Source organism: Buteo buteo, chromosome 2 (assembly GCF_964188355.1).
Source record: "Buteo buteo chromosome 2, bButBut1.hap1.1, whole genome shotgun sequence".
In the NCBI taxonomy this organism is placed as follows: Eukaryota; Metazoa; Chordata; class Aves; order Accipitriformes; family Accipitridae; genus Buteo; species Buteo buteo.
Genome location: NC_134172.1, coordinates 12351809 through 12369996, shown reverse-complemented (window position 1 = coordinate 12369996; position 18188 = coordinate 12351809). Strand labels below are relative to the sequence as shown.

Here is an 18188-nt window from a genome sequence, read left to right as displayed (position 1 = left end):
TTTTTTTGTATCCTGATTCACAATTACCCTTCTGAGAAAGCCCTTGTCAGACTGGACTCAGGAAACTCAGTGTTGAAGAAATGTTTCACCCCTTTTGACTCACTTCTCTGTTTCCTTTTCAATCAGTAATATTTTGCTGCTAGAAATTTGAGGTTACTCTCTGAGGGAAGAGGCCAAGACCCAAATCCCATGGTGGAGGTAGTTTATATGACTTGTCTCTGCCAGACAGGACCTAACTAACCTTCAGTGCTAAAGGCACAGTCTTTTTCCTTGCTCATTGATCCTAAACTCTTCCCCTGCCATACCCACATTGGAATATGTGGCCTTTCAGAGCACTTTCCAAGGAGCAAACAATTTTCTTTCCTTGTTTGTCTGAATTGAAGACTTGATCTGGAAATTTGAAATAAAATTTAGAAGGGATTCTTACCGTCAAGCAGCAACAGGTTCTGTGAATGTTGGTATGTTCCAGTGGAGGATATTACCATGGGGCCATTTAAACTTGCTGTCTGGTTGTGTTACAAGCATCACCTATTCCCTTCCTAGTTGAATAATTATCAGGTGCTGCCATGGGCTTCTCTTAATGGGAATTCAAGTCAATGTGGTGTGCTGTTTTTTGTCAATGCTTATAGGTACTGTAAATAAAAGTTCAATCATATTGTTGTTGATTGCACAAGAAAAATAGCTACCAAGTCAGAACACTTAAGATGGGACTTAATTGGACTTCCTAAAATGTTTTTCATAGGAGATTATATGGAAGGATGTCTTGGGCTTAGAGCTGCTAGGTTATGTTGTTCAAAAATCCTTTTGCAACCAGTTCAAGAATAAGCCTCATAGAATAAAAAGGGACTGAGGAAATCATATTTACTAGCTTAATATAGGATCCTGTGTTATTTAATAATTCAAGAGGTCATAAATAGCTTTAAACAAGAGATGGGAGGATTAGACCTTAAACTGAACATGTATGGTATCAGCGTTATGAAGGATCCATACTGTTCAGTGTTCACTCTTTCTGTCACATTATTGTAGATTTAGACCATAAGAAAAGTGCTGAATAGTTCTGCACCTGTAGATGACTTCTAATGCTAATGTTTAATTGCTTTAATCTGTAAAATGTGTATTTAAACTCTTTAACAGTCCATTTAACCTTGATATGTTGGAGGGAAAGTTAAGCTATCTGACCAGCTATTTCCAAAAACCTGCAGTAGTGATGTTGCAATGTCTGTTGTGATTCTGCTCTTCAGTTTTCCCTTAACTGGTGGTGGGCATGATATCAGGTATGGCCTGGGAATGCAGAATAATCACTGTTTTTTCAGGGCTCGTTATGGTTGCATGACTTTATTATAGAAAAAGCAGAAATGAAGTTAGGTATCAGAAGGTTGTAAGGACTGTTTTAACTTGTGCTACTGTAACTTTAAAGGTAGACTATATTTTAAAACTTAGTTCTGTGAGAGTATATATGGGATAAACCCTTATTCCTTGGCAAGGAATAGGTACATGTAGAAATGAAAGTAGACAAGTAGATATACCCCTGTTAATAAGCATGTTGACTTCGTGCCTTCTGTGTAGGTGTGTCCAGGACATAGGACTAAAATACTTACTGAAAAAAATATTCAGATTATGAAAGTGCTGCTTCAGAGCAGTTTCGTTTCATGGAGAGGGAATACCTATTCAGGCTTTGAGTAGATGAGAAATACACCACAGCCAAAACATATATGTATACAGGGAAAAAAACCCAAAATAAACAAAATCCACCTCACCCCACCCCCTGCCTGAGCTGGGCTCTGAAGTGGCAAAGCACAAATTCTGTTATGGTGCTTATCGAGTCAGTGGTGGTGTTTAGCTCAGCCAGAAGGTTTTTAAGACTTACTGAGTCTTAGAGGTTAAACAACCAACCTCAGGTGATATAGCATAACAACAGCGTGGCATTTTCAGCTTAAATTTATGTTGCTGGGGTTTTTTTATGGTGATCCCACAATAAACAGTATTGAGAAATGTGACTTAATGAATGTGCACTGTGGGTGCTTAAAAATAGAAATTATAACTGGAACTCCTAGATAAAACCAAAGGAACAGGTACAAAATGTGCCTTTGCACATAAGGTGAAGGGTATGGGAAAACTGGAAGAAGTTTCTGCTTGCCTAAACTGCTTCACCCATTTTCTCCCCATTAGTTGATAGCAGAAGTGCTTGTTAAGGCACTGGAAAGGTGGACTTTGCCCTGGTTCGTCTCTCAAAGGCACTTAGTTCCTCTCTAGAAAGCACGTAGTTAGTAATGGTTAAATCACAGAGGGAGAAATCTTGCTATTTGTTTAACTGACGGGAGTTTTCTGAGTAGTTGTAAACTTCGCAAGTATTACTGAGACTTTATGCTGACGTTAAAAACAGTTGAATTGTTTGCTCGTGGCATTTCTTCAAAAAAACTATTATAAGTAACTCCCTCCCCCTTTCCCTGTACTTGGTTCCAGGGAAAGCTAAAGAGAGGAGTGACTTGGCATAGTTTTAAGTCTGGATCCAAGCATGTTGAATAACTTTGTCCCACGGGAGAATTAAAAAAAATGCAGCAGATGGCAGCAATGATGCATCAGACTTCCTGTCCTTAAGAATCTGGAGGCACTTTGAGGCTTCACGGATTGGATAAGCTGAGGGAGGGCAGGGTAGTATTCCTCTTTTCTTACTTTGCAATTTCAAAGCAGACTTGCTGAGGAGGGCATGTATTCCCTAGCCAATTCAGCAATCTTTTCTATGGTCAGAGGATTAGTGGTGAATAGGAGGTTTCCCCTGAAAGTTAGCCAATATGGTTCTTGCACGTATACAAATCTGAGTCTGCCTATGGCATTTAAGTTTATATGGCACTTAAATATACGGTAACCTGTGTTTAAGAATCTAAAGCACATTATTTTTTTGTGATTTCATTTGTCCTATGAGCAGAATACTTGTCTGGGGAGAAAAAGCTGCGTTGGTGGCGATATTACAGCTTTCCAATTTTTTATGTTACACAGAGTATTTATAAAGAGAAGTAGGATAAGAAATGACTGAAAATAAGTATTCAAATACCTTGCAAAAGCTGCAGAGAATAGAAGCATTTCACGCTGTATAAGGAAGAGAGATTCACCTCTAGTCTGTTTTATGCTGCTAAATGTGAACTCTACTACTATTACAGCAGGAGTGCTTCATAGTGACTGTGGTGCAGACTAAAGTGAAACATTTGAATTTCTAGAGTGCTTCTGCACTTGCTTAGTACTACCTTGTACTTGCAAGTTATTATCATAAGATTGTGAACAGTTTGGGATAGCAAGAGGTTGGGGTTTTTTTGTTGGTGGTGGTGGTTTTTTTTTTTCTTTTTTTATCTTCTACCTGATTTTAATCCAGCCTGGTTCTGCTTACTGTGGTTCAGTGCAGCATTGTTTTTTTTCTCAATCTTCAGGTGACAACAGTAAACAAAAAATGCTTGCTTCTCTTTTTTTGTTTGTTACTTTAAATGGATGTGAACTGAGTTTACCAAATATATATGAATGAGTAAAAGAGGAACTGATGCTTAATTTATTTCTATGTTGATAGTAGTAGATTTTCTGTCAGAAGTAAAGTAAGCAAAGGAGATTTAAAGTAAGAAGTGACTGTGGGCTTCTCTGGTAGAGATGGATTCCTCCCCCCCCCCCCCCCCCCCCCCCCCCCCCCCAAATTTTGGAAACAGAGCAGAAATCTTGCAGTGTGGCAGTGACAGGGACCATATAGACAACATAGATAAGACTGACTTATTTCTTAAACCTTACATAGGCTATGTGACTTGGCATGCATGAAAGCAGCTGTAGAAGGTCACAATGACAATCATGAAAAAAAAAAAGTAATGATAGTGGAATATTAGAGCATGGATCTCTGTATGTTAAGCAGCCTTTACCCTGCAAGTACAGTTTACAGTAGAAATTAAAACAGATCTCTTACTAGTTAGTTGAAAGGCAACTGCTTTAATTAGCCTTAGTACCCCTATATACTGCTATATGAATACAGTGAAGGTAAATTGCAAGGCTAACTTAAAACTCTAGTTCAAGTACATCTTGATTAAATTTGCCATAAGGTGCACAACCAGTTGAAAAATAGCACTCAATTCAATGTATAGCTGAAAGAACATTTGAAATAGTTTAAGGGTCTGTCTTGTCTTACTTTCTTCTGTGTTTTCAGTATCTTTTAAGTAACGGAGTAGAGTGGTGCCATAGTGGTACAGTCTGCAAGCTCTCTGGAGGATGGGGTGTAAATTTGAAATAATAGCAACAGATTTGAGAGTAGGTCTGAGTGATGTAAGGTTATGTAAAGGCAAATAAGAACAACTCTGTTTAGAGCAGAAAAGATTGCTGGGTATTTTCAGCTTTTTTATTAGGTTTTTATTTTTGAAGAAACAACCACTTTTTTAGCAAGTAAAGGGGCTTACAGTAGTATAAGTCTTCTAATGTATAAATACATGTGTATAAAGATGTTCTAGCTGTCCTAAGGTCAGAAAGAACTGTTTACATACAACAAAGGAAACTTACACTGGGGACAGACTCTTGGAAGAAGTAGCATTTAGTTGAACTACCTTTTAAATCTGTCTGAGTGTTTTGTAAAAGAATGCACAAATATTTTGGAGGTTAAGTATAATTAATCCTGCCACGGTGCCATGAGATGGTTAGATGATCTTGAGGCCCCTTCCAGTGCTGTAAGTCACTGAGGGATTATGTATTTTTTTTTTCATGTAGATAACAAATAAAAAAAGGCTTGGAACAGAATTAGCTTCTGATAACGTACAATGACTGTTCAATGGAATACATGAGGTCTTATCTATCTTTAGCCTGCTTTTCCTAAAGAAGTAATCTTGGTGTAGGTTCAGCTCTGGGGGAAGGGAGGAGAAGGAGAAAATGGTCCAAAATGTGTTTGATCTAATAGCTTCCACTAGTTTAGTCTTCAAATCAGATTTAAATGTGTGAAGCCAGAATGCATTTATCCTTGTATAGAAAGTAGGAGTTGTATTAAATATGAAGGCAAGCAGTTTTTTTGTCACACAAGGACATTGTGAAAGATGTAATTTAAATATTTTAATGATTTGGATGAAGGAAACTCTTCAGGAAATTAAACAATGGAAGTTCATAAGACTTGGTAATACTTGTAAACAGACTAATCTCTTTAGGAGAGTTATTTGGCTTGAATATTGCAGTGCATATGATGAAATACTAAAACATTGCTCAGCAACTGGGATTTGGACTTTGAGTGGCAATGACATATGAACCCCTGCATGGTTTTAAAGTGTGCTATTTTTGGCAGCTGGGTGTTGGCTTGTCTCCTCAATAGCAGTAGAAAGTTAGTTTAGTATATAGAGGAAGGTGATTTGCAATGAGAAGACTCCTCTGACGCTACTTATTGAACATGGGCTGCTGCTTCAGTAAAGAATTGAGTAACAGCACGAATGAGGAGAAAACCAGCTTGTTGCAAAAATCTGTGGAAGAGGAAGCACCAGAGTCAAGGATAAGTAAAACTTTATCTTCAATTTTAGGAACTGTGGAAAGCCAGGATCTGCATACAGTGGGAAGGACAGTTAATGGGGCAGCTGCTATAATCGGCATTGAACGCATTTGTAGTGATGATTGCGCAGTGTCAAATTCTAAATCTGGGTTCTGGGATAGAAAAGCAAAATATCCATCATACAAAAGCATGGAGAATACTCCCCGTGAGAGCTCTAGGAGAACGTATGACAGACCTTTTACCTTCTTTAATTCCTTTAGTCACCTCCTGAAGGTCTCTGGTACATACGGAAATCTGCAGAAAAGTGAAGACAAGAAAGATAGGGTAACTAAAAAAAGAGCACCTAAAAAATTTAGTAGTAATGGTCAGCACATGAACAATATAGAAACTAGTAATACTAATAATGAAAATGTAGCTGCAGAAGAGCATTGCTTGTTTGATCATATTTCTGCTTCACATGCACCAGGCATCCTAGACAAAGGCTTACAGGGTGAAATTTCCTTAAATAGAAACTTTCTGGAGGATTATGCAGTTACATGTGACCATTCAAGGCAGAATGAAAGAACAGTAAATGTTGAAGACAGCAAGAGTGACAGCCTACAAAAAGTTTCAAGTTCATATAGAGAAATATCCCCATTTTCCTATCTTGATGTAGACAACAGACAAAATACAAAAGATAGGGAATTTTACAGTATTTGTGTTGTAGATGCTGAAGATCTGAAAGGGGATGAAGAGCTGCCAGCTACCGTGCATGAAGAGACTGCAGCAGACATAGATAACTCAGCTGTTACTGATGAAGGAATGTGCAGCATGGCACGACCTCTAGACACTGGGGAGGAATATCCAATGCAGCAGTCGGCACAAGTGGAAGTTAAGTTTAATTCACAGAAAGAACTGTTTGAGTATAAAAAAGAGGATAGGTCAAAAGCGCAGAAAAAGGAAACAAAAGAATATTGTAGCATAGACATCCAATCTTATGATAACTTACTGGCTAACAGGTGTCTGGTGTGTAGGTTTGACACTGACAATACAGTAACAGATGGCTTAAGAGCAAAAGTATATGATGAAGTCGTCCCTGAGAATCGACAAGAGGAGGTATATACCACAGGTAATGCTGTCAGTTGGAATGAATCACCCCATAGAGTTTGTGATTCAGTAAAATTTGCAGATGATGCTGAAGAGGACCGATACAGCCCTAATTCAGAAAACATGAAACACAATGATTGTATTTCCAGTGCATTGTTAAACAGTAGAGCATGTAATTCAGGAAAAATTGAGGGAAGTCATGATTCTGAGATTGTACCATTTGGTTTAAGTAGGCATCCCTCAAGTGTTGTAAGGGAAATAAATACTAAACAGGTGGCAGAGAACATGAGGGGTAACTTTAAATTACCATTAGAGTTATGTGAAATGGACAATGATTCTTTTTCGATGAGTCAATGTGTAGAAAAACTTGCTGAAGAGGGCTGCTTCCCAAAGCCAGAAAGTGAAATAAACTCAAATGTGGAAGAGAGAACATTTCAAAGAACTTGTGATGGTAGCCAGATGTTTGCACCTGACTCTAGTGAACATCACAGCATTTTGGAAGAGTTCTTGAAAGATAAAGAGGAATGCACAGGTACAGTTTTGCATAGCTGTGAAGCTTTGAATATGACTGAAATGCATGAAAACTTGGAAGAAAGTTCTGATTTTCAAACTCAAATTAAGGGTTGCACTGAAAACAAGACATCAACTGAAGTTGCAAACCACAGTGGCATGGAGGAAGATGTCTGTGTGAGTATCATTGAGCTAAAAGGCGACATGCTTGAGGAAGCTGGTAGCTTGAGCAGAACTCCATCGTGGGTAAGTGATGGTACTTTGACATCTCATGAACTATATAACACAAGCGCAGATGAAACGTTCCTAAAGGAAAACAGCCTAGAATCTCATATTTCAAAAGAGTCACCAGGGAATAAAGGTAAAGTATGCAAATATTCAAAGTCAGATGACAAAACCAGTGTTTCATCTGTGTCCATGGAACATGAGGATATGAACAAAATGGACATAAACTGTAGACAAGGTGAGCAACAGGATGTATGTTCCTTCCATGCAGTGGAAAATGAATGGAATGTGGGGACTGACTCGGCCAAAATAGCTAGGGATGTAGTAGAATCTGTAAAACAAGCAAAACTTGAAGCTCACCTAAACGAGACAATTAATAACAAGGCAGAAAATGTAAAACAGAATTTGGGTACTAACATTATTGATCGTGATGAAAACTTCTTAAATTGCAATAAAGGCTTGACTCACGATCAGAATACTCACTCTAACTCCACTGTACCTGTAGCTTTGGACAATTGTATGTACAAGACTGTAAAATTGATAGATGACACTAAAAATATGGAAGATGCCAGTAATCTCTTACATAAAGCCCATAACTGTTTACCTTCTTTGTGTCAAAATTCATATTCCCATGTGCATGATAAACCAGTGGAAGAGCCTGAGGTATGTCACTGTGCCAGTCCAGAGCCAGAGGTCAGGAACACCCAAGTTTCTGTTGGGCCTCTTACTGAAGTAGGATCAGAAGCTCATGAGAAAAGTGTGTGTGATGTAAGTGAATGTAATCTTCAGGATGGTGAAGTAAAACTGTGTGTCAGCATCTGCTCAAAGGAGGAGAGCCTCACTAGTTTTAGCATGTCAACTGGGAATCTAGAAGCTTTTACCACAGGGAATTTAAAGCAATTGGAAGCCAAGGCTACTGAACTGAAAAACAGCAGTTACATATTAAATAATGAAATGAATGACTTGACCACAAGTTGGGAACAGATGCAGTCAGATCACAAGATTTTCTCAAACAAAGAGCTTGGAGTTTTTGTTGACCCAAAGCAGGTAGACAAATACGCTGCTACTCCTTCCTATGAAATACACGGTGCCTTTCCTGGTGCTGCAGGATTTCAGCAAGGCAGTGAGCAGTGTGTATTGGATCTGATGGAAGATATATCGAGTGACCAAGAGCACTCCTATGAACTGGACAGACAAAATCCCCAAGTTGAAATATGGTCACATTTCATCAGTCTTCAGACTGGCAGTGCCGATTGGACAAATGAGCTATTTTCTGACACTGTTACTGCTGGTAATGGTGAATATCTGATGGGCTTTTTATGGAATAATACAATTTCTAACAATACCGTGAAGAATGATAGACTATGCATAGTTAGTGAAAACTTCCAGAACGAACCTGAAGATCTAACAGGTACTTCGTATGCCGTGGGAAGTTACCCGTATCAGCTGCTAGCACCAGCAAATGTTGGTATTTGGGGATGGCAAGATAAAGATGAATTTGTAAGTATTCTGCAGAAGTGATTTGATGTTAAAGCTTAAAGCAGAAGCTAGGGATTGGAATAAGCCAAGTCAAACTGGTTTCATTAGATAGTTAAATATATCATGTGTTATTTTGTCCTGAAGCTGACCATTCTCTCTCTCCTTTGCAAAGCCGAGTGCTATACAGAATGTAGTAGTTCAAAATGTTGCTGAATATTGATAATTTTTTTTCTTTCTTTTTTTGGTCTGTTTACCTTGTGTGAAAGTTTAAATGTTGGGCAAAGTATCTTGATTGCAGATTCTCAATTCTAGATGAACTTGAGATGGACGCTTCCATATGTCGAAGGGAAACCTTCTCCAGACTGTTAGTAGTGCTCTTGACCTTCATGTAGGAAGAAATGTTTGTGGATTTCCTGAAATCTTAAAGTTCTTGCTTGGTAGCAATTAGGAAACTTTTTGCTCACATCTGGAGATGATCTTCTGAAGTGCTGTAGAAAGGAGTGGCTGCAGGAGAAGCGTGGGAAATGAGCTAGAGTGGATTTTGGCTAGCTGGAGTAAGAAAGAAGCAAAGCCAACCTGCGGCGGCTGCTGCTCCTCTTTCTTCCCTGCTGAGCAGAACCAGTGCTTAGTATTGTTCTCTGCACTGACTGCGTTCCAGCAGCTGCTCTGACCTTGTCCAGTGGTTGCAGTGCCAGCAGTGGGTTGTACTAGAGGCCAAGTTTGCTATCTCCTGGGGGAACTTTTTGTATTAAAAATGGAAACTGATGGAACTTGCTGTCATCTTTGAATCCTTACTATTCAAGTAGTTATGTTGAGCACTTCCACTTTTTATAAGTCTTTTCTCTATCGTTCAGTAGGTGTGTTTAAGTTGAGATTCTTTAGATCTTTTTACCTGCTGGATGTGTTTTCTATGCACTATGATAATGACTGAGTGCATGTGTTTCAGAATAATTGAAGCTTCATGGAATTTTGAAGTGCCTGTGCTTAAACTCTGTAATGTTCCTAGCATAGCTAAATTCGCAAAACAGATTTTAATAAGCTTTTTTAGTATGTGTTACTATGAGCAATACTCTCTCCCAGTATAATCATCATATTAAAACATACCAAAGATATTCTGGGTATGCAATAACTTAATGCGTTTTGCTCAAACATTAGCAAAACAAGTGAAAACTGTCTCATGTTACTATCAAAAAAGTATTGTAGGTGTTGACACTGCAGAGAGCAATCTCTCTGAAGCACAAATATGACCATTTATATAATGGTTATATATGACCGTTAAATGTATCCATTTCCAATCCAGGTTAAAGGAGACTAAAGTCTGCTCATTAAAGATGATTTAACTGGATCTGGTTATTCATTCTTTTTGTCCTGCCTAGGGGAAAACTAACCAAAATTTTTGTTAATGCTCTGTATTTTCTCTCGAAGTAATGACAGAAGGTGTCATGCACATCTCATTGCTTTCAATTTTCCATAATGCTTCCTTAAAACATGTTTATATAAGTCCAGGAAAAAAAAAATCCTGTGCTTTTGTATTTTCTTAGGGGTTTTTATGTTATTTCACAGAAACAGATACAATAACAATATAGTCAACATTGAGTTAATATTTGTATTAGAGAACTGCCTGAAGTCTAGGGCAAGTACAGGTTGAGTTAGGCTGTCAAAGGCAAAGAATGAAATGTTTGTTGTAGTTTGCACTGCTTGTCTAGCCTTTTCTGGTGATTCTTAATCAGGGAAATGAATTCTGTGCTGCACAATTCAATTGTTTTTGTAAATGGTTATGGGATGGCAACTCAGTTTATATATATTGATGTGAAAAAAACCTTGACAATACAATCAAGAGTTGTACATCTGATACTGTTATTTGAGACTGTATGTATATATGCACAGATGCATGCTGTGCATCCACAAAGTGCATAATCAAAGAAATTTCTTTTTGTAGGAGTCAACCAAGGTTTCTGAGTTAAATCCTAATGCAAAGGTGTGGGGAAATCATATGTTACACTTGGAAGCAAGTGGTGCCACTGATGGTAGCGTGAGCAAAACGTGGGAAGAAATACCTGACCAACCTCCAGATTCTTGTAAAGAAGGTATGAATAAGAGTTTCTAGCTGTTGCTTCAGCAAAAGTGCAGAACTTTCTCAATTTTAATTTCCTGTTATAAAAATAAAATGCAACTAAGTAAGCAACTTTACTTCAGATTTAGTGTTAACTATGATATTACTGTGATTAGAAGGAATGCTTTTTCAGTGTGTTTGTCATCTCTGCTGCAGGACTGGATGCTAATGGTGATGGTGACAAAAAGCATCAGAATGCAGTGCTGACAGAGCTGCAGGAGCCATCACCAGCTGTTTCAGTGTCAGACCAGACGGATATGAACCCTTTGGCTCTCGATCATTCCGAGTATGAGTCTATACATGAAACCACCCAGACAGGTAAGAGAAAGCTATTTGCTTGGATTTGGTTTTAAAAAAGAAAATATATTTTGAGTTGAAGAGTGAGCATTAATTAAAAAAAAAACAAAACCAAAACAACAAACCCAAACCAAAAGAAAGGTGACACCACTTCGGTTGTTCAATATATCTGTTCTGTAAACAGACGCCAGAAAATCCTGTCTCTTTTGCTCTCAGGCTTAGACCTTTGGAAACCAGTCTCCTCCTGTTGAGTATAAGCCTTATGAGATACTGCACAGAATGGATCCTAACTTCTGGATATAACTGAGTATTGTTTTCTGAAATGTTATTCTGAATGCAAGTCCCTAGTGTAGCTGTTTACATTTAGATATCTACCTAAGCTGCATGTTTCTAGTTGGTTCAGGTACTGAGGTGAAATTCGCATACCGTTTGTGTCTCGAGTAGTAATGTTAATGTGTCAAAAGATAAGTCTTGTACTTAAAATGCTAAAATAAACAACAATTTAGTCTTAACTTCTTTGCATACTTTTTTTAATGAACTTTCATGGTTGTTTTCAGTGCAACTGTTAGTAGGTGTAGTCTATACCAGAAGGCATGTTTTAAGAAACTTCTGGAAACTAGCATAGAGATTCAGCCATGCTTATATTTCACTGAAAGGGACAGAAGGTCTGCAAGATGCATGTAGGATTTCTACTTGAACTGAGATGAGGGATGGGAAAGAGAGGAAAATGTGCTGGGTGTTTCTTGGGATTCATGAGGTCTGCTCCTTGTTCATTGTGCTTAGCTGATTTTATAACATGTATTTAAAATGACCAGTATAGCATCCATAATAGTCGGAAACCAAGACAACTGAAATCAGACACAGTTGTGGCATCATCCTTGCTTGTGTTGAAAACTGAAAGTTCTCTTTGACTCTTCTACGTAAGGGTACTATTGGGGAATATTAAATAATAGCTAACTGGCAAATAGAAAATGATACTAATGGTGCCTAGCACTCTAGAAGGGAACAGTGTTCCTCAGCTTAGTGTTAGAACTTGTCAGCCTGTCCTTTATGTGCCCAAAATAGTTAACTTTTAACAAGAGTCGAATAGTGTTGTAAAGCAGCTGAACAGCAGGTTGGATCTGTACTCCTTGTTGAATAGTTACACACGTGGTCCCAATTCTGAAAGCTGATTGTTATTTTTTTAATTATTATTTTAAAAAATGCATAGAATTTTGGTCTTTGCTAGGTTTTGAGCAAGGAGGAAAGAGGAGGTGGGGAAGGGAAGTAGTGGTTAGTACATGATATGTATATTTCTCATGTGTTGGCACTATCTGCGTCAGAATAGAACACATGAAGGACAAAATGGTGGGACAAAATTAAAAGTTGCTTTAGGAACAAGAAAGGTTTAGGAGAGCTGAAGAAAAGGATGAAAGTTACTGAAGAAGGGAAGGGTGTAGAGGGTAATAGTTGGTGTGAAACACTTTTTTAAAAAAACTAATTTACATTTATGTAACATGTTTACTAAATGTTTTATAAATCTCTGAAAGCCACACTAAACTTCTGATCTTTAAGCAGTTCTCCCACTGACACAATTAGTTTACCCTCAACTGACTGTAGTGTATTGGGTCTAAACTAAAATAAACATGAAATCAGTGTTTTCCATGTGGTAATTTTGAAACTTCTAGGTATAAGAAAAAAATGAATGTCTCCTTCTTAACCAAGAGATAGTTAATTGATCACACATCTGTTGTTAATTGATTGGATATCTGCTGATATTTCATAACTATATTTTTAAACTCTTTTCTGAAGTGTCTTGGGCATTTAGAGTGAGACCAGAAGTGCAAAGTGTCTCCATTACATCGCTCACTTGCTTAGTTAGTCTGCTGCATTAGTCAGGGTTTAGTCAGCTAGGAATTGGTTAGTTTCCGAAGACTGGAAGACAGTCCAGTATTTACTTTGAGATGCCTTTGTAGCTGCTCTTCTGAAACTGCTTCAAGTTTTTATATATTTGGAGAACAGAGGTTAACAAGTGAGGTTAGTCATGGTTTTTCTTTTCTGTCTTAAAGTGCTCCTGTGCAATTTTGGTGAGTGGTGAACTAATACACAATGAACATTTATTGAATTGGAAAATTTGTTACTAATTATACAGCCAGTAATAGACATGATGGCTTGATTAAAGTATCTGTTACATAATATAGCAGAACTAAATTTTAAACTTAAGTATTTTAATTATTAGGTGGAAACGAACAGTTGCAGCCAGAAGGTCAGGAAGATTTACGAGAATTACTGAAAAAAACACTGGAATTCTGTTTATCAAGGTATGTATACACCTAAATGTAGCAAACTGGAGGATAACTAACGAGATCCAGTACCTAACTTGGGATGTATGTTAATATATTTCTCAGCTGTCACTTAAAACTGAGTGGAAAGGATGAGAATTTGGGGGAAGTAACACAAAATTCCAGAGTATTGTATTGATGTACCTCTTAAAGCTTACATGAAACTTCTGGGCCTAAAACATAAGCTAGCAAATACATTGTTTTGAAGTGAGAGTAGTTACAAGCAATTACAGATCAGGTGAATTTTTATGACTGCTACTGTTTTTTTGCAAATTAAAACTGAGTAACTTAAGCCATTTGGTAGGCTTTGTTTAAGCTAATAATTTTAAAATTTGCATTGATACAAAGTAGAATTTTTGTATGTGCATCTGTAGATCCCTTTATATTTTAAGTTAAGGATCAATTTAAAAAAGGAAGAAAAAAAAAAAAAGGTAAGGGCTCTGAAGCATACACATTCCGGTACAGACTGATGCAAGATCTTGAAAGCAGCTTACTTGTACTTAATTATTCTCAGTGCTTGTGTCCAAATAAAAACATCCTAAACCACATGTCTTAATAACCTAGAATAATTCCTAATCTGTATACTCCTGCATAACCAGTTACAGTCAGTGGTCATTTGAAGTAATAAACTCCTAACAATATTACATGTTTGGGGGGGGGGTAATGGGCTGCTTGAACAGGAAGATGCCAGTACTGTTGCATGAAAGGGAAAAAAAGACATTTTCATGTTTTCTAGGAAGTGAAATATAGTAGGTGAATGGACTGAGGAACTGGTGAAAATGCTGAAAACAAAATTTAGTTTAGGAATCTGGCTTGTACTATGTGATGAATTTTTTTGTCTCAAGTTTGTTGGCAAAAGTTACATCTGTGACATTTCCCAATTTTTTTTTTCTCTCCCAACAGAGAAAATCTTGCCAGTGACATGTACCTTATATCACAGATGGACAGCGATCAGTATGTGCCAATAATGACAGTAGCAAACCTTGATCATGTCAAGAAACTCAGTACTGATATGGATCTGATTGTTGAAGTGCTGAGATGTAAGTAAAAATCCCTCAATGCTAGAAAGCATTCTGGCTGTTGCTGTAGGACTCTTAATCTGGATTTTCAATCTCTCGTCCTTTTTCTTGTTATGTATTGCAATAAAATGCCATCCTTTTTCTGTAAAGCATTAAATAGAGCACGCAGCTTCCAGTTTAGACCATCACAATTAAGGACTGCAGTTTTATCAAAGCTACATCATGTTTGAGGTATTGAGTAATCTGCGTAAAAGAGAATAATGTAAGTTTAAATTGTGGGACTTGGTGGGACAACACACAACTGGAAGGTTGTGATGGATGGTTATTGGCTGTTTCATAAAGGCAGGCAGGGAAGAAGAAGAGGAGGAATCACACTCTATGTTAAGGAGAACCTTGAAAAAATAGAAGTCGGCTGTGGCAATAGTGGAAGCCCTATCACATGCCTCTAGGTCAAGATCAGAGGGGTCATCTCCAAGGGGGATCTTACAGTAGGCATCTGCTACCAACCTCCCAACCAAGACAATAAGGCCAACAAAGCAGTATTTGGGTCACTTAAGCAAGCTTCAGGTCAACAGAACCTGGTTCTTATGGGTGACTTCAACTACCCAGACATTTGTTGGAAGAACAGTAGAGCAGCTCACATGTCATCCATCGAGTTCCTGCAATGCACAGAGGACTGCTTCCTCATATATGTGTTAGATGTGCCAACCAGGAATGAGGTACTGCTGGCCTTGCTACTCACAAACCAAGAAAACCTGCTTTGTAATATCTCTGTGGTAGCCTTGGCTTGTAATATCTCTGTGATAGCCTTGGCTGCAGTGATCATAGTATTGTGGAGTTTGGGATCCTACTGAGCATGCTGAAGGTTAGTACTAAGACAAAGGTTTGAGATTTTAGAAGACCAAACTTCAGCTTGCTCAGAGCTCAGTTGGGAAGGATTCCATGGGAGGATAAAGGAGTTAGCAAGCACTGGAAGTTTTTCAAGAATGCTCTCCTGGAAGCGCAAAAACATTTCATCCCCTTTAAAAGTAAGGGACGTAGGCAGAGCAAGAGACCCCCTTGGCTTAACTGCAGGCTTGTTAGTCTGCTCCAAGCCAAAAGAGAAGTGTACCGGAGATGGTGAAGCAGATGAATACCTGTTGAGAACTACAAGGGCATTGCCAAGGCATGCAGAGATGCAGTTAGAAAAGCAAAAGCTCAGCTGGAATTGAAATTGGCCAAAGGTATCAAACTACAATGAAGGGTTCTTCAGGTATGTAAACAACAAGCAGAAATAGAAGGAAAATATTGGCCACTGTTAAACAGCAGAGGTGAATTAGTCACCAACAGTGCTGAAAAGGCAGAGGTTCTCAACACTTCCTTCACCTCTATCTCTACCAGCACTCTTGGGCTCCAGGCCTTGGGAACAAAAATCCAGGTTGATGCAAAAATGGACCCACCGTCCATGAAGGAAGAGTTGGTATGTGAACTATTACAGGAGCTTGACCCCTGCAAATCAATGGGCCCTCACGTTATCCACTCAAGGGTGTTAAAAGAGTTGGCTGATTTTGTGAGGCCGCTCTCCGTAATCTTCGAGAAGTCATGGAGATTGGGGGATGTCCCAGAAGACTGGAAGAAGGCTAAGGTCACCCTCATCTACAAAAAGGGCTTAAAGGAGGATCCAGGAAATTATAGGCCCATCAGTCTTACTTCAGTCCCTGGGAAGGTTATGGAACTAATCCTCCTGGGGGCTATCACAAGTCAAATGAAGCACGTGATTGGGAAAAGCCAGCATGGATTCACCAAGGGCAAATTGTGCTTGACAAACCTGATCGCCTTGTACAACAAAGTAACCTGCTCATTTGGCGTGGGGCATTGATGTGGACATTGTCTACCTGGATTTCTCCAAGGCTTTTGATATGGTTTCCCACAGCCTCCTCCTAGAGAAACTGATGTGTTACGGTCTAGACGAGTGGTCTGTGTGGTGAGTGGGGAACTGGCTGACAGGCTGCGCCCAGAGGGTGGTGGTAAATAGCTCCTTTTCAAACGGGCAACCTGTCACAAGTGGGGTCCGCCAGGGATCAATACTGGGCCCAATGCTGTTCAGTATCTTCATAAGTGATCTGAATGATGGGATCAAGTGTACCTTGATGATACCAAACTGAGTGGGGAAGCATATGCAAGGGAGAGCCACCCTGCAGGAAGACCTGGATAGGCTGGAAGAGTGGGCTAACAAGAACCTGATCAAGTCCAATGAGGACAAGTGTAAAGTCTTACACCTGGGAAAATATAATCCAGGAGTGCAGCACAGGTTGGGATCTACCTGGCTGGGGAGCAGCTCAGTGGAAAGGGACTTGGGGGTCCTGGTGGACAGCAAGCTCAGTACGAGTGAACAGTGTGCTCCTGCGGCAAAGAAAGCCAACAGGATGCTGGGTTGCATCACCAGCAGAGATAAAGTAATTATCCCACTTTACTCAGCATTTGTCAGGCCACACCTGCAATACTGTGTTCAGTTTTGGTCCTCACTGTACAAAAGAGATGTGGACAGGCTGGAGAGGGTCCAGAGAAGGGCCACAAAGACGATCAAAGGACTGGGAAGCCTGCTGCATGAGGAAGGGCTGAGAGAACTGGGTTTGTTCAGCCTTCAGAAAAGGCAGCTTAGGGGAGACCTTATCACCGTGTTCCAGTATTAAAGGGTAGCTACAAAGAAGATGGAGACCCCCTTTTTAAAAGGAGTCACATGGAAAAGACGAGGGGTAATGGGTACAAGTTACTCCTGGGGACATTCCAGTTGGACACAAGAGAAAAACTTTTCACAATGAGAACAATCAGCCATTGAAATAATCTCCTCAGCAAAGTGGTGGATTCCTCAACATTGGACACTTTTAAGATTCAGCTGCACAAGGTGCTGGGCCATCTTGCCTGGACTGTGCTTTTCCCAAGACAGGTAATACCAGATGATCCTTGAGGTCCCTTCCAACCTGGTATTCTGTGATTAAATTCTCAGAAAAGCCTACTGGACATTACCACTAAGGTAAGAATCAAAAAAGAACATGACTCAATGTGTGCCTTAGAAGAAAAAGCTAATGAATTGGGATTTTCTAGGCTGGAAGAGTAGGAAGAGTGTGGAGATTTCAAGGAACATGTCTACTCAGTTTCATATGTCTGAAAGTATCCTCAGTCATCTTCTGCTTGTTTCTTAATGTTCAAAAATATTTGAAGTTTAGCACGAAAAGCTTTGCATTGTAAAACTGTGTCCACCACATCTTTCAGTGTGCAAAGCTATTACGATTGCTGACATCTAATACACGTTTTTGTCTTTTCTCCCTTAGCATTGCCTTTAGTCCAAGTGGATGAGAAGGGAGAAAAAGTTAGGCCAAATCAGAATCGCTGTATTGTGATTTTACGTGAAGTACCTGAATCTACCCCCATTGAAGTAAGTGTTTAATTGTTCAGTAAAGAATGCTTTTCCCTTAGGATTTGGAAGTTAGATTTCTTCCAGATTTTAATAAGCATATCGCATTTCCTACTACATTGTTAGTTTCTAACAATGTTTCTAAACCTTAGTTTATTGTGTGTGTTTGGATAATAAATATATTTGATAGAAGCATGTTGCTTATAGGAAGACTGTGGTAAAATCTGTAGCTCTGCAGAGGGCTGAAAAACTGACAATG

General features: G+C 38.9%; 1 protein-coding gene across 8 annotated transcripts in view; it reads left to right on the top strand.

Moving 5' to 3' along the window:
• The window catches only part of LARP4B (La ribonucleoprotein 4B), a 60300-nt gene that overhangs the window by 21512 nt on the left and 20600 nt on the right, over positions 1 to 18188 (top strand). For 3 of the 8 annotated variants that reach the window (XM_075045741.1, XM_075045749.1, XM_075045758.1), the window contains 5 exons: positions 10725 to 10872; positions 11055 to 11216; positions 13414 to 13495; positions 14420 to 14556; positions 17847 to 17950. In XM_075045741.1, the coding sequence (XP_074901842.1) occupies positions 10725 to 10872; positions 11055 to 11216; positions 13414 to 13495; positions 14420 to 14556; positions 17847 to 17950 (633 nt within the window). Of the gene's footprint in view, positions 1 to 5178; positions 8807 to 10724; positions 10873 to 11054; positions 11217 to 13413; positions 13496 to 14419; positions 14557 to 17846; positions 17951 to 18188 lie in introns of those variants that run through there. The other 5 variants (XM_075045723.1, XM_075045704.1, XM_075045695.1 and 2 more) reach the window with 5 other exon arrangements.